Source organism: Pogoniulus pusillus, chromosome 32, assembly GCF_015220805.1.
Source record: "Pogoniulus pusillus isolate bPogPus1 chromosome 32, bPogPus1.pri, whole genome shotgun sequence".
Classification (NCBI taxonomy): Eukaryota; Metazoa; Chordata; class Aves; order Piciformes; family Lybiidae; genus Pogoniulus; species Pogoniulus pusillus.
In genome coordinates, this window is record NC_087295.1 from 40098 (window position 1) to 64427 (window position 24330).

The window sequence follows — 24330 nt, forward strand, 5'->3', positions numbered from 1 at the left end:
GCTTGGCCTCTCTCCTTTAACAGCACAGAGGCAACTGCAAATGCAGAGGGGAGGGAAGGAAACAAACCCAGTTCCTCCTGCTACTGAGCCGTGCATCTGATTGGTTCACTTCAGATTATTCTGGTGTGGAAGCCAAGGTGGATTTGAAGGTTTTTTTGATTTACCAGAGCTGTCCAGAATCCTTCCCACAAAAAAGAAGCAGAGCTTGGACAGATCCACCTTTACAAGAGCAGTTTTTCAGAAATCTGTACATTTTCACAGCCTGAGGCAGAGAACCAAAGATTACTGAAGACAAACTGACTGCTGTGCTGTACGACCTGCCCTCAGATTCACTTTCTGCTTTAAATACATGTTTGAAACTGACAGCACAGCTCTTACTACCTGACCTAAGAGCCCTGCCTGAAGCTCTCCAGTCACTCGGCCAGAGTGCAGTCTGCAGGTGTACTTTCACCAAGCACCACAAAGTTTGTGAAAGCAAGAAAACAGTGCTTTGAAAGATGTGGAGAACACCATGCACATGTGACAGATGGATCTGTGAACTGGAAAATCTCCTCATCATACAGATCATTTGGTAGCTTTTCATCTCCATCAGCAAAAAATGGGGAGGAGGGAGGGTTTTTGTTCGGTTCTTTAAGTAGGCAACTTGCTGTTGGGTGGTGTTAATAAACCTTACAGAGAATTCCAGAGACAAGAAACTAAAGACATCTTGCATGCATAAGAAGGAACCTGACAGCATTCACATCAAGCTTATCTGAATAACTCCAGGTGTAACCATTAATTATTTTAACACTGACACCAGATGTTGAATTTGACATTTTGTACCTGCCATGGAGAAGCTATTAAAAAAACAGCCAAGCAAACCAAAAACCCCAAGCAGAATTTTCCACCTGTGTGATGAATTTACCATTACTCAGTGATAGTGTGAGAGACTCAAACTGTCCTCTCAGAAATGCATTGCTCAATATTTGTTATTAAAATAAACGTAAGCATGACTTGTTTCAGCTCTGCCTGTGGCCCAAAGTACTTTGCTACAGGACACTGCAAGTTAAGTTACCCAGGGCAATCACTTCCTCAGCAGCCTAGAGAGGCTCTTGTGTTATCATACAAGCCAACCTTTGCCAAACGAGTTGCCATGAGGTGCAGGTGCTGCATTCAGTCCCTCTGGCTATTGCAGAGCGCCTCAGCGAGAACAAAGTTAAGCATCTAAAATTCTTCACCCAGTCTGTGGACCACAGCCTTTAGGAAAGTTAATTTACAAGAACTGTAGTGCCAGAGAGAAATTGCTTCCCTTTACTGACCTCTGACTGTGTGGAAAGATTTTAAATCTAGCCCCTGAAACTCCAATCTCTGAAGAAAATTAGGAGCCAGAATTATCAGTGAAGGCAGTTTGCCTGCAGTTGAAGATAGAAAGCTGCTATCTCCGGGAAAGAAAGAGCTACAAACGCTCCAGTGATGAAATTTTATGTCAAATCAAATTCCTCATTTTGATACTGCTATGTCTGATCTTCCTCCTAAGGTGGACTAATCCATTTCAGCCACTGTACTCAACTGGATTAAAACCCAAAAGTAGAGATTAGACAAAATTTTGGTGTGAAGGAGATAAGCTCTACCTCTTATTTTTCTGGTGGGTTTTTAAAGAACAGGACACTTGTTCTTACTTGGTTGGACAGAAACCTCACAGAGGGCAGCTGTGATTTATACCAGAAATTAAGTAAGACAATTTTATGCTCACTGCAAGTTCTGTTCTGACAGCACTGTATTTCCCAGATTCATATCTGCTATTACTTGAGCCTTTCCCTAAGTCCCTAAGTTTTCCTGCAGATGAAGGGTACAGTAAATTTGACTCTGAAAAGCATGCATTTTGTTGCACTTTTTTCCCCTGGGGAAGTTCCAAGAGTTGTTTTTTTAAGTGCAAGCTTGATAAACAAAATCTTCTGCTCTGAACAAAGGGGTGAAGAGCTCAGCACATTGTCCTGGACAGGGCAGCCTGTCACTTAGTGTGTCAACTAAGTCACTTAGCTTTTCAGGTAGGTGATTCATAAAATCATAACACCTTTTGGGCTGGAAGGGGCCTTTAAAGGTCATCTAGTCCAACCCCACCCCTGCAGTGAGAGCAGCAAGATCTTCAACTGGATCCAAGCCAGACCTGTTTACAGCTTCATTCTGGACCCTTTGAGGCAGAGCTGGAGGTGTCAGGCTTCTGAAAAAGGGCACAGGCTAGGTGGGCATCTCTGGGTGCCTCTGTTAGTACAAATGCCCAAGCTTCAGGCCAGGGAGCTCTCCAAACACTTCATTACCCTTCTCCTGCAGTGCAGAAGTTGAAAGCAGGCAGCCCTGATGGCAGAGAGAGAAATAAAGACAACAGCTGCAAAACTGTGTTGTTTTTATTTTAAACATGCAAAATACAGTTCATGCATCTGCCCCTTTGAGAAATCTCTCAGTGCTCAGCAGATTAAACCAAAGACATTTTGGCTATCGACTCTCGGTAAGTATTTCAAAATGCTTTACAGTGTAAAGATAAGAAATTTAGCAAAATTTCAACAAACCTGTATAAAAAACAGATACAGATAACTTCTTATTCCAAGGCAACATGCTGTAAAGAGATCACTTTTTCTTTTTGTTTCTGGATTTTTTTCCCATAAAAATGTTTCAACAACGCAACTGCTTAACAGATTTAAGCCTTTAGGCTACACATGCAAAAAAAAAAGGTTACTTTTGTTAAAAATCACCAAAACGTGCTACTTGTGTTGTTTCTTTGTTAAGTACAGTAGCTGTAGGCAGCAGCACTTTCTCCTTTGCCTTTGTAGAAGAGTGCAGGCAGGGTCACGGAGCCAGTGTCCTGGAAGACTCGTACTCGGACACGCACTTTGGCTTTATCCCTTTGCCATTGTAATAGTCCACAACTTGGTTTGGAACTTCAGCCAAAACGCTTTTTGCCAGAGCAGCTGGGGATGCCTGCAGGAAACGGCAGAAAAACAAGTGTTACCCTGGCCCCCTGCCAGCAGGGCCATGGGCCCAGAGGCACTGGTGCCTGGAAGTGAGGTGTGGGAAGAGAAGGGAACAAACCTCCACGTGAGCCATGCTACTGCTCGAAACTGAACCAGTGTGGGCTTGTGGCTGGCTGAAAGCACACCAAGGCCCAAAGTGCTCTACACCTTTCTCTGGTCTTTTTTGCACCATTTTAAATTCAGGGAAACCGAACACTGCTGACCTGGGGACGCAGTGATTTCCTGCCCAGTGATTTGAGCCATTGTACCTCACATATTTTCATGGTAGTAAAGCACTCTTGCTTCTAGAACAGAGCTGCATTTGTGTGAGACACAGTGGCTTGTGTGCTAGAGGCCAGCCCTGGTTCAACAGTGCTGTGTCAGGGCTACTTTTGCTGGTTTCTAACACAGATGGCACATTGAAGGTTTACGACTGCATTTTCCTCACTGGTTACCTGATATGCTTGAAGAGCATCCCAGCAATAAACACCTCAAGATGACTGGTTCTCAACTGATGACTGATACACAACAATCAGATCAGCCAGCAGTAGGAAAAGAATCCCCTGTGATGACAACTGGTGCGTGTTACAAATTACTGTGGGTTCAGCTTCACAGCTTCACCACACTTCATCTATAATTGCAATGTACAGTGCAAAACATTGCTCCTTGCAGTGGCTAAGAGCTGTGCTTTCCACCCTCAGCTGTCTTGAAGGTGTTATTAAGTCACAATTGTTAGCCTTTGTGATTAAATACAACGCAGAGTGAAACACAATCCACATGTGGCATCATCTTTGTACACAGTAAATAGACCACACATCCCAAAGGCAGAGCTTTCAGCTCTGTGAACAGACTGAGAGGCAATTTCAGCAGTGACGAACATCACTGCTCCATGCGTCCAGGCGAAGAACACATTGCTGGGGTGGTGAGAACGACAGAGAGAACTTTGCTTGGGTTCAGGGAAACTTCCCTTTGTTACACGCCCCTGTCACTGCACAGTGGGGCATCTTTAAAAGCAGGAATGCCTCTGCAACTAGAGCATTTGCCCAGAGTCACTACAGCTATTCTTAACCATTTTCATAGGATGCTCCTTAGGGAGTCCCACAGGTCTGCTGCTTTGCTGGAGCGCTTTGGACACACTGCATCATTCAGTGGATTAAACCTCTGTCATAAAGCTTTCTGTCTGCCTTGGGTGGGTGTCAAAGCAGTAAAGCCTAGCAGTGGGTGTGAGGCACCTGTAACTAACTGACCTGTGTTAAATGCCTGTAAGGGTGCCTGCAGGATCAGGGCATCCTCTAAAGTCAAACTTACAAATTAAAAGGGATTTTTAGGTTATTTTTACATTTTCCTTCTCTTCCCTTTCAATTTTCTCACAAGGGCAGCTTTTGGGCAGACTTTTGACCCTTTGGATAGATATAAGATTTCGAGTTCCACACTGACCTGAGAACTGAACTCATGAAAAGAATATTGTTTGAGTTGACTCAGATGAATTTTGGTTTACTCTTCAGCGAAACAAGAAATAATTGCTCACAAATAACATTTTCTCCCCTCCTTCCACCAGTTGCAGAGGTGCCATGGATTTAGGCGTAAAGGAGCACTTGATTTATCAGAAAACAATCTGTGAAATGTATACAACTCGATTCCTAGGTCTTTCTAAGAAGAGACTTCCATTTTTCCTCTCTAACAGTTGAACAGCCTAAATACCAAAGCTAGACACAAGGCACAGTGACAACAGGGCTGTGATATTTCACTAAATACACCTCTGTCAAATGCAGTACACTGCTACATGCTAAACCTTGTGTCTGAGCAGGGCTGAGCTGACAGAAATCTCCCAAATGCGCACATCCTGCATTTCTCTTGGGAAAAACAAGTTTGACTCAGAACATCTGCCTCCATTCAGCCCAAATCCAGTTGCTGAGTTGCTCTTATCACCCACTAACACCTCCCCAGCAGCAAGGGGGGTGTCAAGAAAAGGAGAAGACCACAAGGGTTGAAATGAAAACAGATGTAATGAAACAGCCAAGCTAACACTAAGATAAAGTACACAAACTTATGCTCAGGCCAGTGACTCTACAGTGGTCACAATGCAGGGAGAGGCAGTCTCCAAGAGCAGAATGATGAGTAAGCATCCCCAGGGATAGGGAGAAGCAGGAGAAGAAGCAGCAGAAGTCCCCATCCTTGGCAAGCTTCCCCCTTTAGAATGGTTGTGATATCTGTGGTCTGGGATGCAGCTGCCCTGGCTGACTCCAACCTTCTAACGGCCTTCAGATCACAGCTGGCCTGGGAGCCTGTCCCAGCAAAACCAGGACACCATCAAACTCATTTCTCCCATGAAAAATGATTTCCCTGGGTGATGGAAAAGGTACGCTCTCTTGTTTGTGCTGAGGATAAGTGAGCAAGAGAGCTGTGAATGTCACTTTGTTCAGAGAGAGAGATTCTGTGAGCTGTGACAATGAGGGAACTCAGCCTGGAGTGGCTGTTGTTACGGACACTGACATTTGTTGAAATGCTGAAGGATCACAAAACCCAGACTAAATATCAAGTTGCATAAGATACACTGACTTTTCTGCTACAAAAATCATTGTATCTGTATTACCTCTGCTACTGAGAGGAGGGAGAAAAATATCACAATTTAACAAGAGCACAAAGCGAATCTAAACCAGGTAAAAAGAATACCTGACCCTCGTGGCTCATGCTAGCAATTAAATCCACACACAGGCTCACTCACAAGTTAACACAAGGCACAGTTTATTTAGTGCCCAGAACTGCAACTGTCAGCATTAATCTATTCAATCAGGGATGACTTCAACTTTGTTATAAAACAACAAATGGAAACTAAGATAACAAATGCAGCTTTGTCATCTCCTTGCAGAAACAAGGCTAATCGAATCCACTAATTAGAAGTGGATTTAGCACTATCCCATAAGTTGCCCCTCTTTTATATGTGCACGGGATGCTACAGTGCAGCACTAGCCACTTGTGGTTATCTGCTGAAGGAGGATCACAAGATATGAGCAGGTCCTTTTCATACTTTGCTCCATCAGATGGCTGAGCAACTGGCACTGGCAGCACAGACATGTATGGAGCTACAGCTGTGTGCAAATCTGCAGCCACTTGGCATGGTGTCAGATGAAAGTGCCCTAGAAGCAGCAAACCAGTCTGGAGAACCACTTAAATACAACAGAAAGAATGTGGGGAAGGGAGGGAGAGAAAGATGGAAAAAAGGGGGAAAGTGATCAGCATTGCAGAGGAACCCTATGGCCATTCCATGTCTCCTCGTGGAGGAAACAAGCCCTGGAAACCTGGCTGTGTGGAAAAACTCCTTCTGTGGCAAATGCTGTCTCAACTCAGCTGCTGAAACAGGCCCTGGGACAGATGCTGCAATGCAGGGCAAGTGACTGAGGAGAAAAGAATATGGCCAAGGCCTTCTGGCAATTTAGTGCTGGCCTGTCCCTTGCTCTGCTATAGACCATCTCCTGCATCAAGCTCAGCTCAGACAGGAATAGCTCTTTGTAGCACCACTCTCTTGGTTGTGTTTGAGTGCAGATGTGGGGGAAACGGGTTGGAGATAACCAGGATGTTGTGTGTGAATAGTCTTGCCTTTGAGAGCTTAGGGATCTAGACCTCAATGTGGGAAGAGCCTCCCGGGGAGTACCACGAGTACAGATTCACAGCCAATTCAGCTGCCTGTGGAAACAAAGGGGTGGAAAGCAGAACACAGCAGGCCTCAGAGAACTGATGCAAAGACAAGGGAAAAGAGACACCAGGAAAACCAAGTCAGAGAGGGCAACCAAACGAAAATCTGTGAGGTGGAAGCAAGCAAGGACGCCACAAGGACCTGGATTCAGCCCCACCTTGCCTACCCTCACCAGCTCACTAAGGGAGCACATTTCCTTCTGTGTTGCATTTTCCCCCATGCTGCCACTACTAAACACCTCTTTTTTGGCCCATGTCTGCCACAATCACGCCACTACTAAACTCTTCTTCTTCTGCCCATTTCTGACACAGCAAAGCCATTACTAAGCAGTTGGTGCCCACTCAGAGTCAGGCCCACCCCAGGCACTGTTCACTGTCACGCAGATGCCAGTTACTGTGGAATGGATGGAAAATTCAGCTTACATGTTTGAAGTTCCTAAATGGCACAAACTGGACGATGTCACGAAGCACAGGCTCGCCCTTGGGAGACCTCAGGATCCCATCGTCACCATCCAGCATCTGCATGTCGCTAAAATCAGCGTTGCCCACCCCGACGATGATGACAGACATGGGGAGGTGTGAGGCATGGACAATGGCCTCTCTGGTGTCTGCCATGTCCGTGATGACGCCGTCCGTCAGGATCAGCAGGATGAAATATTGCTGCAGTCGGTGGACAAGAAGTGAAGAATCCATCATTAGTTAATCTTCAAAGCTGCTTGTCCTTTTCCAGTGCAAAAGTGCTCTGGCAACTCACTCGTGGAGCACTTCAAATACAGAAGAGCCTTCATAGTAACAAACCTCCTCAGCTACTGGTAAATGTTCCACACCTACTCGCTCACATGTTCCCTCGTTCTGCCTGGAAGGCAGAAGGAAAACAACCCTAATGCATTTCAAGGACGCGTATTTGAAAGGCGATTGCTGCTGAAGCCTTTTATCCCGAGGCACCTGCCCGGGGTTTGTCCCAGATGCAGGCTCACAGACTTCTCTCCCTGTTTCTAAAAGGCACACAACGCTCCGCCTCAGTAACAGCAGCCTGAAAACTGTAGCATTGTAGTTTCCAGGGTGGAAAAGTCCCTGGTGAACAAAGAGCTTTTGGTGAAGCCTCCGCAGGAGACTCAAAGTGCGGTGGTTTGTGCAGGGAATCACTTGAACCCAGTTCGGTGTATGGCTTGCTGGGCTCCTGCGAGCTCAGCGGTGCCACTCGTGTCGCTGCAGCGCAGAGCTGGCTGTGCCAGAGCAGAGCTGGCTGTGCCAGAGCAGAGCTGGCTGTGCCAGAGCAGGCGGCTGGGCAGTGGAGGCAGCGCTGGAGGCAGCTGCGGCTGCGAAGGCTGCGTACACTGCTCCAACTGCCACAGCCTCACCTTCTGCACAGGCTCTCGGTGCAGACTGAGGGCAGGACTCAGGCACGTGGAAAGGCCTTGTTTGGATGGCCTGCAAGAGAGCCACCGTGAGACAAAGAAAAAGCCAGACAGTGCTGTGCCCTTACCGAGGCCTCCTTGGTGTTGGTCTCCTCAGAGGCTGACTTGGCCACCTTCTGGATGATAGGAGCGATGTTGGTGGGCCCGTACAGCTGCAGCTTGGGCAGGCAGCTCTGGTAAGCCTCCACCACGCCTTGTATGCCTGCCGTGAACAGCCACACCAAGGCACAGCACCAACGTCAGGCATCTTTACGGGCACATTCTTCACATACGTAGTCAAAACACCAGAACCAGCAAGCACCAGCTGCCTCTAGCTCCCCTTCCCAGACCTCCAACGCCTCTTTTCCAGGTATTAGCCACAGCTGCCACCCCTCTCAGGTCAAGGTGCGAGCGATCGATTCCTGATCATCAGCAAGGACTCATACAAAGCACCCAGGCAGCAATCCAAAGCACTTCCCTGTTTCTCTCTCCTCCTCTTCAGATCAGTTTTTATTTCTGCCATGGGAGTTCCCACCTAATTTGCCCTTTGTCCTCGCCACCTAGAGCTGTCAAGGCACTCAAACATCTTTTCAAACACCTGACTCCCCTGCGCTAAGAAAAGCTTTTTTTCAGGGTGAATTTGCATAATTGCTCACAGGTTGAGTTTGTGCCCAAAAGCTGCGAAATCTTGAAAGAAATGGCAAGGAGCTGTGCAGTCTACAGAAAAATGAGGTTTAGCCAAGAAGTTTCGATGGGGAAGTAGCTACTTTTGGCTTTTTGATTTCCTGATACATAGCCACAGCAGGGAGAAGAGGCTTCTGCCGACACAGCTGACAGATGACAGAATGCAAACTGGTGTTTCCAACGACCGGGAAGAAGGCTTTCTCAAAGAGATGCATGGTACCTCCACAATCAGAACTCCCAGCTTACCAGATCTGAAGGACTAGAGGTCTAGAGTTGGAAAGAAAGTGATAGACTGAAGAGCTTTGTAAGGGATGCTGAAGAACGAAATGACCTCAGACAAGATCCTAAGCCACTCTCAGTCTGCACTCAGACTCAGCCACGTTTGCCACTTGCCACTCACAAACGGCAGGGAGCTGCAATTGCTCTGCAGTGATGCAGCTGACCCCCCTGTGAAGCACTGATGAAGAACAGAGTCTCCTCTCGATGGGGAGATGCACTGCAGTGCTCAAAGACAAAACAAGCTCCAGTTACAGCTGCGATTGGCTAAGATAAAGCAACGTTACACAATTCCCCGTGGTCATTCCAGGGCCTAAATTACGTGCTGCAAAGCTGACCTGCTGGTACATCCCCCTTTTAAACACAGTAAGCATTTTGTTACATATGCTTACTAATCTTGCGTGAAGGCCTCAGGAATCTTCCCCAAGATGAGGAAAGACAGGGTAGTTCTTAACTTATGGATCAAAGCAGTGCAAGCTGAGCCTTAGTCCCTGCTTTCCACACAGACTTAGTGTGCTTCATGCCTGAGAGCAGCTTTAATCTGAGAAAGAAATGCATTCTAGAAATGTAATTTCTTGTTTGCTATCGCAGGTTAGTACCTTTTAGAGATGCCAACTGTCCCTCCATGGCCCAGTCTAAGAGGACATGTGAGTGGCTGGCTTTGTAGCTTGCTTTGCTTGGACTCCTTTATTTCAGGGGGAGTCAGCGTTCACATTTTGTGTTGCACTCAAAGGATGCCTGGATAGCAAGTGAGGGTTTGTCTGCTGAATGTCTGACCTGCTACTGGCCATGCAGAGACCCGACAGCCTTTTCAGACAATACCAGTCACTACAGAGCAGTGGCAGTGCAAGAAGAAAAGCAGTCTTGGACTTGAAAAAGGCAGAAGAAGAGAGATTTAAACCCCATTCTTTGTATGGGCTGATAGGGCATACCGAAGGTCACAACTGTCCTGCACTTGGAGCATGAGAACATGGCATGGCCAAAGATGCGATCACTGAGATGTCCTAAGCAGATGAGACCCTGTGCAGATGCCAATGTGTCTGTGTTCAGAACCAGGTGAGCTGACATATTTTCAAACATGATGGTCCAGACAAAATTATGGACCCTGTTTTGTTTCCTCACCTTCTGCCCATACCCTCAGTGTGACTAAAACCTCAATTTCAAGCTGGCTCACAACCTCACAGGCACTGCTAGAGGCATACATGTAAGTTCCGCTTCTTTTAACTCCTGAAAAGCAGTGTAAAAAGCCTGGTGAACACATCAAGCAGCTGTAGGACTTATGCCTAATCACATCGCAAGCCTATGACCTGCAGAGCCTGGGCAGTCCCAGAATCCAAGTGCAACAACAAAACAAGGATGCCCACCGAACCAAAAGCAGAGGCTCTGCATTTAAGAAATGTAAAGTCTACATTCTCTGAACGTCTCTTTCTCTGACATTGCTTGTCCTTTCTTATTTTCCTCACTTTAGTTCTTGGCATCCTAATTATCATCCTGAATATATTCTGCTGACCATGGCTGAAAGTAAGTTGTTAATGTGCCTGAGAAGGGCTGAAAGGAGCATGAAAATGTGCACAGGAGGAGCATTGTGAAACCTCTATTTCAGTGTTTGGATGGTAGCAGAATAAGTGAGAAACACAACCTCTAGATTTACACAGCAATGCTCATCTGATCAAGACACTGAACTAAATACTAGTCTGGGGTTACTTGTTAGGACTCTTTAGAGACAGTTGTCCTTGACAAAATGCAGGAGTTGTGACAGGATATTCTGGAAAGATGGCATCAGTCTCTGCAGTCCTCACCCACAAATAGAGGGCATCCAGACACACCTGCTACATGGATCTGGCCTCTGCCTGCCAAGGACTGGTGATTGTTGATGGAACACTGATGTCCTACATGGCACTGAAACAGCCTCCTCCTGCACTCTATACTGCCTTCTACCGCAGCAGTCCTCCACCCTGACCCTACTGTGCTGCCTTGCAGCTTGCTATACATCTGGCCAAAGGACTGGCTCTAAACTGAGGCAATCTTTGATCACAGTGTTTCACAGCCTGCTTTTCCACACCCTGCCTGTCTTAGCTGCACCACTACAGTGCTGATGCAGCTGAAGATCTGAGAAGGTCTGAATAGAAGGAACTGAGAAGCACAGCTCTAGTTTTCAGAAATGGCGGTGACAGGGGGCAGGTCAATGCTGAATGTGCAACGGGGTGAGCTTCCACAGGGACCTGCTCTTCAGGGAGTTAGTGGAGCACCTCCTAAGGCTTCTGAAGCTAAGCCTGACAGCTTGGAGTCTGCCAGGTTTGGGAAATCCTTGCTGCTTTCTCTGAAAACCACTCTGAATAACACTCAGAAGATAAAATAAAACCCACAAGCACGTTCTGCACACAGCAAAAACACAGCAGTCTGTCCTGCATGAGTGTTACCTGCACATTCTGGGTTGTCTTCATTGAAATTGATTGCAAAATCATGAGAGACCTGCAGATAAATGGAAAGAACAGAAAAAATATTCCAAAAGGACTCACAGTTAAACACTCTTTGCATTCCTTCTGTGTTAAACCACAGAATCATAGAACTAACCAGGTTGGAAAAGACTTCCAGGATCATGGAGCCCAACCTAACCCTTCTAATTAACTAACACATAGTACTAAATGCCTCATCCAGCCTCCTCTTAAACACCCCCGGGGATGCACCACCTCCCCAAGCAGCCCATTCCAATGCCAATCACTCTTTCCACCTAGAACTTCTTCCTAGCATCCAGCTTGAACCTGCCCTGGTGCAGTTTGAGACTGTGTCCTCTTGTTCTGTCCCTGGGTGCCTGGGAGAAGAGACCAACCCCACCTGGCTGCAACCTTCTTTCAGGCAGTTGTAGACAGCAATGAGGTCTGCCCTGAGCCTCCTCTTCTCCAGGCTGAACACCCCCAGCTCTTTCAAGCTTCTGGCCACTAAGAGTGAACTGCAGTGCTGACTGGAACTCCCTGCAGGAACACAGCAGCCATAGTGGGATCAACCCTGCCAATAACAAAACCAGTACCAAGTACATGAGAAATCCAGTAACTACAGTGTCAGCACTGGGCTGCCAACGCCGGGCATAGAAGGATCTGTTGCTGAGGATGAGCTCTCCCTAGCTCAGCATCTTGGGTAGCAGGAGAGAGAAAGCATGTTGTGACACAGCACTGAGAGCAGTGCAGTCCCTGTCTGAATCCTGCACTCACACTGTGAACAGTTCCTCATTTGAAGAATGTGAGAGGACTGGGAAAATAATTCATTCTCCAAAGAGCTCAAGCAAGACATCTGGACCCAGTGTGAAACAGGAACACAGGAGAACTGACAGGGATGAGGAGTTAGGATGGAATTAGTAAGGAAGAACCCTCAAGGCTCATGTTCTCCCTGAAATGTAGTGAAACTCTCAGTTTCTCTCTCAACCTGCAAAGAAGTCTGCAAGTCTGCAATACAGAGCTACTATCTAAGAGAAATGGCTGTGAATACAGTGCAGCTGTTGGGTCTCTGATACAGCAATGTGTGGTATCTTCAGTGGGCTGTGAAAATCACACAAGGCTTTGTGAGCACAGACAGGGTGAGGCAATGGCAGTCTCGGCTTCCAGACTTCCTCTGCCTGCCTGTCACTTCAAGACCTGCATCTGCAGCACAAATCTTTGGGACTAAACCTTCCTTCAGCTGCTGTTTTCTGGTTTTAAGGTTTGGTTTACCCGTATTTTTTTTTCCAGATTCCTTTTGGCTCCTTTCTTTGATGACTGAGAAGGTTTGATTCCTTTCAATCTCTTTAGATCTGAAGCTCTGTCTCTTAATTCTCCTGTTTGTCTTAAATTGCCTTGAATGATGCCCAACTTTGTCTTGCAATGCACAGTGCACAAGTACATATTTTCTGTTTGCAGAAAGTGGATATGGCTGTGAGCAAAGTGGCGATTTGCATGACTTAAAGCTGGACTCAGGTTTATTGTCCCAGATTCATCAGAGCACTAATACAGCTGACTCCAACTGCAAACATTTGGGACTTCACAGATCTCTGCAGGACCTCCAGAAGTGCCAACAGTCCTTGTCATGTGGAAAGCAATGTGTTCACCTCCTGTACAATGGAACCTGGGTTATTCACAGAAAGAGATTTATTGGTCGGGTGCTGCTGCTTTGTTTGCTAGCTTAGATGGCTTCACAGCACGGCATGGAAACTGGTCTGTGACTTAGACCCACACACCAAATGTCTGAGCACAGAAATGCTTCTGTAAAATGCTCTAAGTTGGCTGATGACTGCCAAAGGGAGTTTCTCCCAGAGAAGCTGAATTTCCCCATCACTCATAACACTGCATGCCACTACTCACTGGAAGGTTAAATAAAGGAGGACTTGTACCATGATAGGAAAAGGCTGACACAAAAACTCTCTGAAGTGTCTGCAGCCACCTCAGCCCAGCCAGGAGTCTGGAACATGCACAGTGAGCCTCAACTGCCTTTCACAGAGGGTTTATGGCCCTAGCTGGCCATTGAAGCTCATGCAGAAAGTGCCTCCCTGTGTTCCTCTCTGAGCAGGCACTGAAGCAGCACTGTCAGATGCTCCAGAGCTGCTCCCAAGCCCTCCTGCCTCTCAGCACACTTTGCCTAGCCAGTATCTGCCAGCCTCATGACCTTTGGCAGGCCAAAGGTAACCACAGCTGTCAGGAGCAGTTAGGTGAGTTCTCACTCCTTGACTTTGTTGTTCAACAGCCTTTCTTCTTCCTTCAGGCTTCCTGCACTGGCTGCACTGCAGGAGTGAAGATGGCGACGCGTATTTATGTATTGCAGGCTGATCCTGCCAGTGCTGTGCCTCTCCAGTGATTTCATCTCTTTAGTGCAAAGGTAGCTGAAATTCTAGCTGAAGGAAGATGCTTTTCCAGAGTCATGGATTCAGTACTTTAGCCTCACATGCAAGCATGGGCTGTATGCATCTGTTGCTCTGCTTCAGGCTGTGCAAAGCGTGCTGATGACAGAAGACCAGAAGCTGATCTACTAAATGGTATCTTTCTGACGTTGAATGGTGCAGCCCTCACGTGTCCCCAGAACTCATAAGCTAATGGGATACAGAAGGCCAAAGTGTGAATGCCTAAAATGATGAAGATTGAGGAAATCCTCAAGAGAAACAAGAGACTTTGCTGTTCAGGAGCAAGTACGTTTATGTAGTCTGCTGGACAGGTTGTACAACAGGTCAGTCTAAGGGCCAGGAAATTCTGGGGTGTGCAAACGCAGGAGGCCTGCTTTACACCAGCACCTGGCACAGAGAACTGCAGGGAGCTGCAGAGCATGGTCTGTGGTGGGAGTATGCCTCATAGTAAGGATTGCCCTCACAGAACAGTGACTGTGTCTTGTTGCTAGCCCCATGCCCAGCCCTCCAGTGCATAAAAAGAAAGCAGAGGGGCACCTGGGAGCACAGAGGTGTGATCAGTCTGGCGTTGCCTGGGTTGCTGCACAAACGCCACTCAAAGCCTCTCACTAGAGGCAGTTCCTCGCTCTTGGTGAGGGACTGATCTTTTCCCTGGGCAGGACTCGGGGTGAATTATTTAGCAGATACCACCATGGATGTGGCATTTCATGAACATAGGAACCCAGGAACTTCCTGCACCAGGAACATGGCAGTTATCAGGTCATTTTCTGAGGATATATGAACTGAACAAGGAATCTAAAATATTTTTGCTAAGGCAGATGACAGTGTTTTTTTTACCACTGTGCAATGCCTGCACTGCCTGCACATGCACAGTGACTGGCACCTGCACACAGAGCAGCAGCTGTCCACCAACGTGATGGTGCCCGAGAGCCTCTGCAAGAGCCATACCCACACTGCCACATGCTTGTGACCTTAGCAGAAAGGTCACCTTGATGTAATGTAGCAGGTAACTCATTCTCTTGTGTTGGGATGTAATGCAGTTCATCCTCATAGGACAGCCCTTGTGAACTGGTTTCTAATTAAGGCTGAAAGGTAAGGAGAAACTGCTGTGAAACTTCAAGACTTCTTTAAAAAGGGAGCCTGGGGACACAAGGGAAAACCCTGCCTTGGAGTGCAGCACAGCAGAACAAAGCAATTGCTGGAGAGCTTGTAGGCTGCGCAAAGGTGCTGTATTTAGGTTGCACTGAAACACTGCTCTGATTTGGCCTCTACATTTTTTAACCCCTTTAACTGAACTTCCATTTCTCTTAGTAAAAAGCTGCTTTGGCTCAGAAATCTTTAGAAAATAATGATTATGGATGCCTGAATTCTGAAAATTAATAATCCTTTCCCCCTCTCCATTGTTGAGTTCATTTAAATTAACTTCCCTGTCCCAAACAGCTTCTGCTTTCCAGAAGCCTCAAAGGTGATGGCACTGGGACTCCTTGACAAGCAGTCTGACAAATGCAGGCATGCTTAGGAATGCTGCCTTATTTGCATAGATATTGTCAAAAAGCCATGAACAATAGCAGCACACAAGATAAATGCTGAGATGCACAATGTTGAGTGCTTATCTGTGAATAAATTGAACACTATCAAGCCACTGCCAGTCTGAAAATTAAATATGGAATGCCTGCATATTTTGCAAAAGCCTAAGACACAGGCACACGTAGAGAACTTTTGCTCAAGAGCTATTATTTCCAGAGTGCTCATAAATCAAATCGTCTGGGAAGTGGACAGCTTATGTCTCTGGCGAGGACCACATGGCAGGCATTTCAGCTTGGCAGATCTTGGCCACTTATTTTCCTCTGTACTTGATTTTTCAGCATGCTGCCCAGTTTCCCTGTCTAAACCCAGGTTGCACGGCTAAGGTGACAAATGCTTTTTTTACCCCTCAGTGTAGTACATATCCTTCTGTTCTATCAGGCCTGCATTCACTTTTGCCTGCAAGCTCAAGAACTCACAAGAATCACAGCCCTTTTCCAGCAAAGTGCACAGTGCAGGTCAGAGTTGTACAGGTGCTGTACTGTGTCTGTAACTGCAGTCAGGGTCTCTTCAGCAACTCTTCTCAGCAGCATAAGCAGCAAGTGAAGCTTTCATCAAAAAAGCAGAAATGTCTTCAAACAAACTGCAGAGGCTGTTGCTGGGGTCTAACAAAAGGGCCTGTATGCTCACATGCCCCAGTGATTATTTTAACTCAGAAAGAGTCTTGTCCTGTGAGCTCTTCCCTACTGCCATCAGCAGCAGACCAGCACAAAGACTTCACGTGTCCCTAACACCTTCCTTCATGCAGGCCTCAGAAAGGAATGCCTCTCTGCATCTGAAAGCCTTGCAGACCTCTCCCATGCAATGATGGTCACCTTGCAGACGATGGAACTAGCCCCGGGCACACCATCAGGCTTGTACCTTCACGTAGGGCAAACAGCAGCAGTGGTGCAGCGCTGGGCTGGGAAGAGCAAGCTGTCCTGATGTAGATCATCCAGTCCACAGCCCCAGCAAAGAGGGGGCACACGCCTGTGGCAAAGGGATGATAACTGAGAAGCAGCTACTGCATTTCACTGCTCTGTCTGGTGAGAGGCTGCTGTTCTCCACAACACTCCCCCTTATACAGCCAAGAAGGGTGTCAGCTGCTGCAGCTGGATCAGGCAGACAACAGACACAGATGCTCTGTGTGCATTCACCACCTTAAAATCTGGATCCAAGTTCTGAAAGCTGTCTCTGTTTTGGAAAGCATTAACACTGCTGCTGCTTTTGCGGTGCAAAGCTCCGCAGACACCTTGTCAGGTACAGTTCTGTGTGCATGTGTGGCTCAGAAGACACTGCTCTTAAGTCACACGTGGACTTACTCTAGACACATATCAGATTCACTGTACATCACCACTGCTGCTGTTATGCAGGGATCAAAGCTGCCTGCCACAAGGAACACACTGATCCATGCTTTTCATCTGCTGATCTAACTTTACCACGTGGAGTGATGCAGGACCCCTCTCTGCACAGAAGCTCTCACCGGGCCAGCATTCAGCTCTCCACTCCAGCCACAGCTCAGAGACACAACTCAGGGACACTAGAAGATGTCCGCATGATCACAAGTCTAACGCTGTTCTCCTCCAGGTAGTATCTGAGTTGCAGAATCCCCAGGCAGTGTTTGGCTGCTTATTTGTGCAGAACTATTCTTCTGTCCATGCTAGCTCCGCATGTGCAACACAGGATCTGAACCATGCCTGTTTCTTCCTAGGCTTTTCCCTGATGGATGCTCCTCCTTTCACTGGTCTGTCAGTACTCCAGCCCTACCAGCTCTGCTCCAGCTGATGCTCACAGTTGCACCATCGCCGTGCTCACTCTCATTGTTTTGCTTCCAAACACACTTCTCTGCAGCATGGATACATGCTCTTGTGTTCTCTTCCCGGTACTGACCATGTCCACTGCGGCACAGAAGTCTGCCACACGGCAGACCTCTTCGGACCTCTTCCGAAGTCTTTGTTTTGAGGAAGAAGTTCAGCCTCTTCACCACAAAGCATGGACACTGAACCCCTCACCGAATCACACCCTGCAGAAGGGGTTCTGGCAAGGCAGAGCTTGCACAGCTTTGGAATAGGCTTGGCAAATGTCGTTCTCAGAGTCAGTTCTCCTGCTAGGCAGCATCCATGAGCAAAGCTTTGTCAATACCATGACACATTTGGGGTGTAACAGTCTTTTAAGCCTAGCCTTGACTTCTAGTTTCAGTGAGGTATCCGTGGGTGAGAAAGCCAGCTGCCAGCTGCAAGCAAGCAAGCCACAGAGCTACTCCCCCTAGCCCCTGCCCTGAACAGAACTATTTTTCCCTTAGTTTGTGCCTCATAAACCAAGGAAATGAGAAAATGTAATTTATGCACCTACTTTGTATTCTGGGGGTATCCTTGCGCCAAATCCAAAGGCTGGGAACATTTTGTCACTGAAAAAGAATAAAAAACAAATAAAAAGAAGAGTTGTCTCAGAGCATTTGTTGCAATAAACAGCTACTCCTCGGCAAGCACTCCTCAGAAATGCAAAGCAGCACAGCACACAGGCGTGGCTTAAGGTCAAGAGTGTGACATGGCAGGGTGCAAGGGCACCAGGTGAGAGGAGGAGGGGAGTGTGCTGACCTGGGAGTGACACAGCAGGTTTCTCAGGTGAACCCACAGTGTTTTGGGGGAAGGCAAAACCATTTGGAGAGCACTAATGGGACTCAGATCTGCTGTACAGTAACTGCTCTGTTACCCATGCTCTGTGCGCGAGGCTGAGCTGTCCTAGCACCCTGTAGCAACATCGATGCCATCTAAACAAGGAAGTGATCCCCCAGCCCAGAACATGGGTGTAGGGAAGAGATTACTCTGTAATGACAATCGTCTGCAGATTTTAGTTCTTGTGGGTGTTTAGGTGCAAAAGAGACTTCCTAAAATATCCAAAAGGGGCAATTTCATGTCCCCAAACCTGCAGGTTCCATAAAGCTTTCCATCTGCATCTGTAGCAGTTCCACTAAGACATGAGTTTAATTATGCACAGGATGACTGACAGCATTACAAATGCTGTGGCGAGGCCCCTTTGCTTTCAAACGCCCCAGTCAAACCTGCAGGGACAGAATTTCCCTGTTTAGAGACCCTGGAAGCCTCAAGGCTGTTAATTCCCCTTCAGAAATGCTGTAATGTCTCACACAGCCCCCACACTGCCAAGCAGCTTCTTCCCAGATGGCAAAGTGGAAAACAAGATGCAGAGGATGTCTGGTGCCTGAGTCAGCAGAGCCTTTGATCACACTCCTGAGGTTAGCCATCACCCAGACGGATGCCACCTAAACACATCCTGGAGCTCGATGCCACCACACTGCACTCCCATGCTCGCATGAATCAGACCTCTCACAAGGCTCATCCTATTCTGCTCACAGGCTGCCAGGGCCCTTGGACAAGCTGAGTTCCTACCACCACTGCTGGCACTTTCAGAATTCCCAAGAGGCCAGGAGCTGCAATTTTCTTTGTGTTGCTCAAGACACTGCCACTCCAAGTATCAGCTGAAGAATTTGCTTCCTAGCCCTACTCAAGCAAGATAACAGCATCCATTGAAGCTGCTGGGCTGTTCTGAGACAGGCTGTGAAAGGCACTGTGGTGTTTCTGATCCAGCTAAAGAGAAAATGAAGGATTTGAAAGAGAACAGGAAAAAGCCCCGAGCTTGGAGTAAGCATGAGCCACGGCCGTGCTGCCCAGCTGCTGTGTGATGGCTTAGCTCTGAGTTGTTGTTCACTACAAAATGCAGCTGTCACATAAATTTTGGGAGCACATATTCTAAATGCCGTATGTGACACTGTGTGACAGGGGACCTTGCAAAGGATAACTAACATCATTTGCATGGTAATGAAGCTTTTTTTCAGGAGAAGTCAGAAGTGAAGTAGTTGCTGACATTTGGTGCTGACCACCTGCTGACTGCCTTCTCTTTGATTAAGCTCTCCTGGATGCGGGGAAGCCCTCATCAACAGACGCAGAGAATTCAGGCACACACTTAGAGGGTAAGGAATTGAAAACCCTTAGAGAAGAACCTGAAGGGATGGGGAAAAAAGTCTTGTTTTACATCAGTGATTAAGCATACTTGGATGGGAGAACCAAACTCTGTGGGGATGCAACTTAATTAATTTTGGGCAAGAGCAAGCAAAGACCAGGAAAGAACCTTACTTAGGTAGAATGACAGTGTCTAAATCCAATAAAGCAACGGAAGAAGCTGATGTTGGCAGCAGTTACCCAGCCTGGGAGGTGCTGAAACCCACACAGTGCCTGCATTTGTACTGCAGCATTTCTTGAGTGTAAACAAGTGCAGGCACTCTCCTACCTGCAGCTCCATCTTCTGCTCTGCAGCAACTCAGAGGCAGCCCTGACACCTTCAGCGGCCTGTGCTGTCATTTTGGTGCCAAGACTGCTGCAGCAGTAACAGAGGGGCTCAGCCCTTGCTGTCACTCTGGAATGCCTCCCTCTGGCTTGACAGACCTTTACAAAACTACGCTGTCACATTCACTGCCCATTCCATCCTGGTCTCTGTTTTGCACTGGTTCCCTGGACAACTCAAACTTGTCCTACATTTCTAAAAGCTGAAGAGCTTGACATAACATCCAAAAGGGCAAAAGCATCAGGCTTGGGTTCTTACACCTGGTTATGTAAGGTCTACAAGCTATCGTGCAAGCACAGACATGTGTGGCTGCTGGGACTTTTCCCAGGCCAGCAGGCTTGCAGTACTGAAAGGGGCCAACGGCAGCAGATCTACCCTGAAGGCAGGATCAGAGAGAGGGCTCAGGTTCAGTGCCGATATTGGCGAGCACAAATCAATGCCCACAGAAAGGGATTGTCAGCACTCCCAGATCGCAGCTCTCCAGACAGAAATACAACCTGACAGAAGTCCTTCAGAAACCTCAATGGTGACAGAATGCAGAGCACCTAATTCTGAGAACCTCCCATACTTTCCTTCTGGAGCACAGGTCAGCTCTAGTCACCCATCCTTCCAGCTGTCTAGTGGAAAGCAAGGGAGTGCAACGCCAAATCAACACACTAGCAGGGCAGAGAGGAAGGATTTCAGCGAGCTGTGCTGCACAGGCACCAACAGAGATGAACAGGAGACACAGCAAGGTTGGGTAGTTGCAGAAGTCGTGCAGCTAACAAGGTCTGCCAAGCAAGCCCAGTGTCACCAGGGAAGGAACACCTTGTCATAAAGAGGATATGGCAAAACGGACCTTGGCTCATTAACCACTGGTGCCCTCTGACATGTGGCACCAGTGACACACAGAGCTCAGCTTTACTCTGGGAAGGATTTGCTGTTGCTAGTGACAAAGAAGAGAACTTGGATGAAACTGCTCCACTGGGAAAATTTGTGTCAGACATTTGAGTCTTTTGCAGCTTGCTCTGAAGCTAGAGCTAGATGTTCACCAGCATGGGGACAGCTGTCCTCAGAAGAGAACCAGGAGCTGCCAGGACTACATGCTCTGAAAATAAGTTCACTTTTAAAATCTAAATCCGGAATCTAAGGTCTTGATTGTATGGAGTAAATGTAGGGGGAAAGAAGGCCTCAGGCATTTCTTATGCCTTTCACTCCTTCTGAACAATGAACTTCTAGCTCACCACTTTCTCAGGTTATCTGGGACTCATTTCTTCATGCTCATGGAAGCCCTTCGGAATTTTTAAGCTCCTGAAGTCCTGTGTATGGATGTCAGTGGTCTGACTTTGGCATGAAAATCTGCTTCCTTCATGCTGGAGCGAGACCTGTGAATCTGGTACTAGTGAATGGGGGGAAAGAAAGAAACAAGGACTGGGAAGAAAGGAAAGCAAGAACCCATTTTTAGCTTCATATGGCCAAGATTCTCAGAACGTACAGCTCTTTGAAATCTCGCAAGGCATTCAGCTGACTGGAATCCCTGGATAGTAAGTTGGGGTTGGGTCAAATCAGAAGCACCGGGGAGATACCTTTTAAGTACTATGCTGGACAAAGCAAAATGCACTACTGTGCCTTTCGTTCTCAGTTTCCACCTTCAAAGAATAAACTGTGGATCTGCTCTGCTCTACAAGTGGTTCCTGTTATGAAATAGGATATTTCCCCTCTGTTAGAAAGAAGCGAGGAGCAGGAGAAGACAGGGGAGAGGACACAGGGAGAGGGGCAGAAGAAAGGAAAAGAGAAAGAAGAAAATAGCAAATGGCACAAATCAAAACTGTAGCTGGAGGAACAGGAGCTGGGTTAAGTGTTTCTTCTCGGCGCATGAATGAATCAGGCTCCTGAGTGAATTATTTAGCAGTTGTCTGAGCAGGGCTGGATGCCAGCAAATTCGGAATCACAACAGCTTGCAGGGATTAGCAGCAGCTTCAAGGAAAATACAGAAATCATTTGAAATATTTAAACATTTCCAGTTCCTGCTTTGCAAGCAGAGCTTGGTAAACACAGAGCATGATCTGCAGGACTGGACGGGGCTCAGCGAAGCCATCCAGGAGGCAGGGAGCAGAGCCCATCCACCTCACCCCTGCACAGGGAGCATTTCACCAGAGCAGAACGAGGAGCTGATTGTCATCCTCCTGGGCCAGAGAGAGCTGGGAGCGTGCAAATCCACAGCAAGTTGCTGCAGCAGCTACACTTTCTGGCCTGTCACAACTGGAGATGCTACTCAACCATGTGCAAAACTCTGACATTAAAATTCACTTGCCATCTTCAATTACAGCTCTCAGTCACCTGAGGGAAGCTGTAATCTGCTGAATACTGAGAAATGGATACTGTCATATAACTGGGTTGGAAGAACATGAGGGAGTGCCTGTCCCACCTGCCAGGGAAACAGCTAATGAAGCAGGGGAATACAAATGCCCTGAACCTAACCACCATGGGGCACAAGCTCATGAAATAAGTAGTGAAGTCAAATCTGGGTACACTGGATTTTAACCGCCCCTTGTTATATCTCAACAATTGCAAAAGAAGCTGTGCAGGGAAAAAAAAACCCAAGTGAACTGGGAAGAGGTAAACACAGTGGGGAAAAAAGTCATCAGAGCTTGAGGGCAGGGTAGGGGAAGCAGAATGTAATGGCAGTGAGATGTATCACTTCGTTAGCAGGGTAGCCTAGTAAAATGGCATGGTTAGGAAGGTGAGACAAAATGTCAGCTTCCCTGCAAGATGACAAATAAGTTGAGTTACACCCACAAGAATGACCAATTCAGTAAAATATATCTTGAAGCAGAAATGAGACTTTATAAATGGGAATACAGTAGGGAAGGGGGAGCTGCAAAAGGCAACAGACTTTTATTTCACTGCTCAAACCAGGCAGTTTCCAGACAGTCCTCTGTGTGCTAGCAGGTTCCACGGGTGTGCCTGTACCCTTGTCTCTGTAGCAGAGTGACTTCTCTGTGGGCTCATATATGGAAAACTGAGCCATGGTGGTATAGGTCATCCTCACACAGACTGCAAGCTCACTGGTTTAAAACTCAGTGCGACTTGAAGACGGCAGCGCAGGCAGCAGACTGAGTTCCCTCACATAAGGCACATGTGGTAAAGAACCCCAGAGCCAACCATGCTGGGGGCCACCTGACCTTTGAGTACCTTTCAAGTGTGGCTTTCAAGTAACTCTTTGCTATGTAGACACAGGGTTTGGTCCTTTCTACAAATGACAGTGGAAAGGATCAGAAAATAGCTAAGGGGGGTTCTGGGAAGAGGACCACGGGAATGCACCCCAGATGGAGGCAGCAAGTCGCTGGCAGAGGAATTTCTCATCAAATGTTCTCAAGACACAAATCAGCTTCCTATGGTGAGCAAGATGAAGCTGTTACAGAGATTACAGTGTGAATTAATGTGACCAAGTGAGACACTGATGCAGTGTTACCAAGATCAAAACACTGAGGCAAAATGAAAACTGCAATCAAAGCAGGACTGGGGCAAAGGTAGAGCCAAGGGCAAGTGAAACCCAGTGATGCTCGCTGGGCAGGCAGGAGGAGATGGGCTACCCCCTCTGCTCAGCTGCTGCTTTGGGATGCCTGCTCAGAGTCCACGGCTTCAAACTTGGACAGGATAGTAAGAGAGTGAATGAAAACTAAGTCACAAGAATTGCCTCACTTTAACTGAGAGTCGTTGGAGCACGAACATCCTGTTGAGGCGACTCAGGCTGGAGGTGTCTGCTTTCAGTAAAGGCGGAGGCCTGCCTGACAAGGCTCAGACCATGGTGTTCACCTGCCACACAGCTGGGTTCCCCAGAGGGAATCATTTCCTTATCTGCTGTATGCTAAGGTGATAGCGTGGGTGACCAGCACAGTTACATGCTTAACACTGCAAGGAGGACATTCGCACTTCTGATACTGGACGTGCTGGAGGATGCAAAACGGCGCTGAGAGAGATCAACCTTTTTGTAGCATCTTTAAGTGTTAAAGCATACCTATTATACACCTGGAAGTGTGTGGTACTTGTCTGTGATGTGGATCTCTCTGCATTTAGACACACCAGTAAAACCCCAGTTGTAAATACATTAATCCATGCTTGTGTGTGGCCAGATTACAGCTCCAGGTGCCTACATGAGAGATCCACAGCACATCTGCACCTGCCTTGGCAAAAGGGCTTGGTTTAACTCCAGGTCCTGTTTCTCTCAGGTGTTTCCAGATTATCAAACCTGTCAGTGTGCTTCTCCACAGAGCCATCTGTTTATACTACCATGTATTTTCAATAGGAAGTTTTCTCTGTGTTTTCCTCCTTCCAAGATTCCTAACAACATTTTAGGGCCTAATTCCTTAAAACCAATGAAACTTTCTCCTTCCTGGATCCAGGATCCTGGATCCTGATCAGTGCTTAGCCACTGATTAGAGCACCTACAAACTCTTCCCTCTGATGCCAAATGCTCTTAAAGCCCGAAACAACTGCCCCCTACAGGTGCAGCATGAAGCTTTTT

General features: G+C 47.3%; 1 protein-coding gene across 6 annotated transcripts in view; it reads right to left on the reverse strand.

Moving 5' to 3' along the window:
- Window positions 1–2366: 2366 nt before the first annotated feature.
- The window catches only part of CPNE4 (copine 4), a 180352-nt gene continuing 158388 nt past the window's right edge, over window positions 2367–24330 (reverse strand). For all 6 annotated transcript variants that reach the window (XM_064169833.1, XM_064169830.1, XM_064169832.1 and 3 more), the window contains 5 exons: window positions 17817–17871; window positions 11458–11509; window positions 8167–8300; window positions 7104–7340; window positions 2367–2955 (listed from right to left, as the gene is read on the reverse strand). In XM_064169833.1, coding sequence (XP_064025903.1) covers window positions 2824–2955; window positions 7104–7340; window positions 8167–8300; window positions 11458–11509; window positions 17817–17871 — 610 coding nt within the window. In that variant the 3' untranslated portion in view covers window positions 2367–2823. The remainder of the gene's footprint in view (window positions 2956–7103; window positions 7341–8166; window positions 8301–11457; window positions 11510–17816; window positions 17872–24330) is intronic.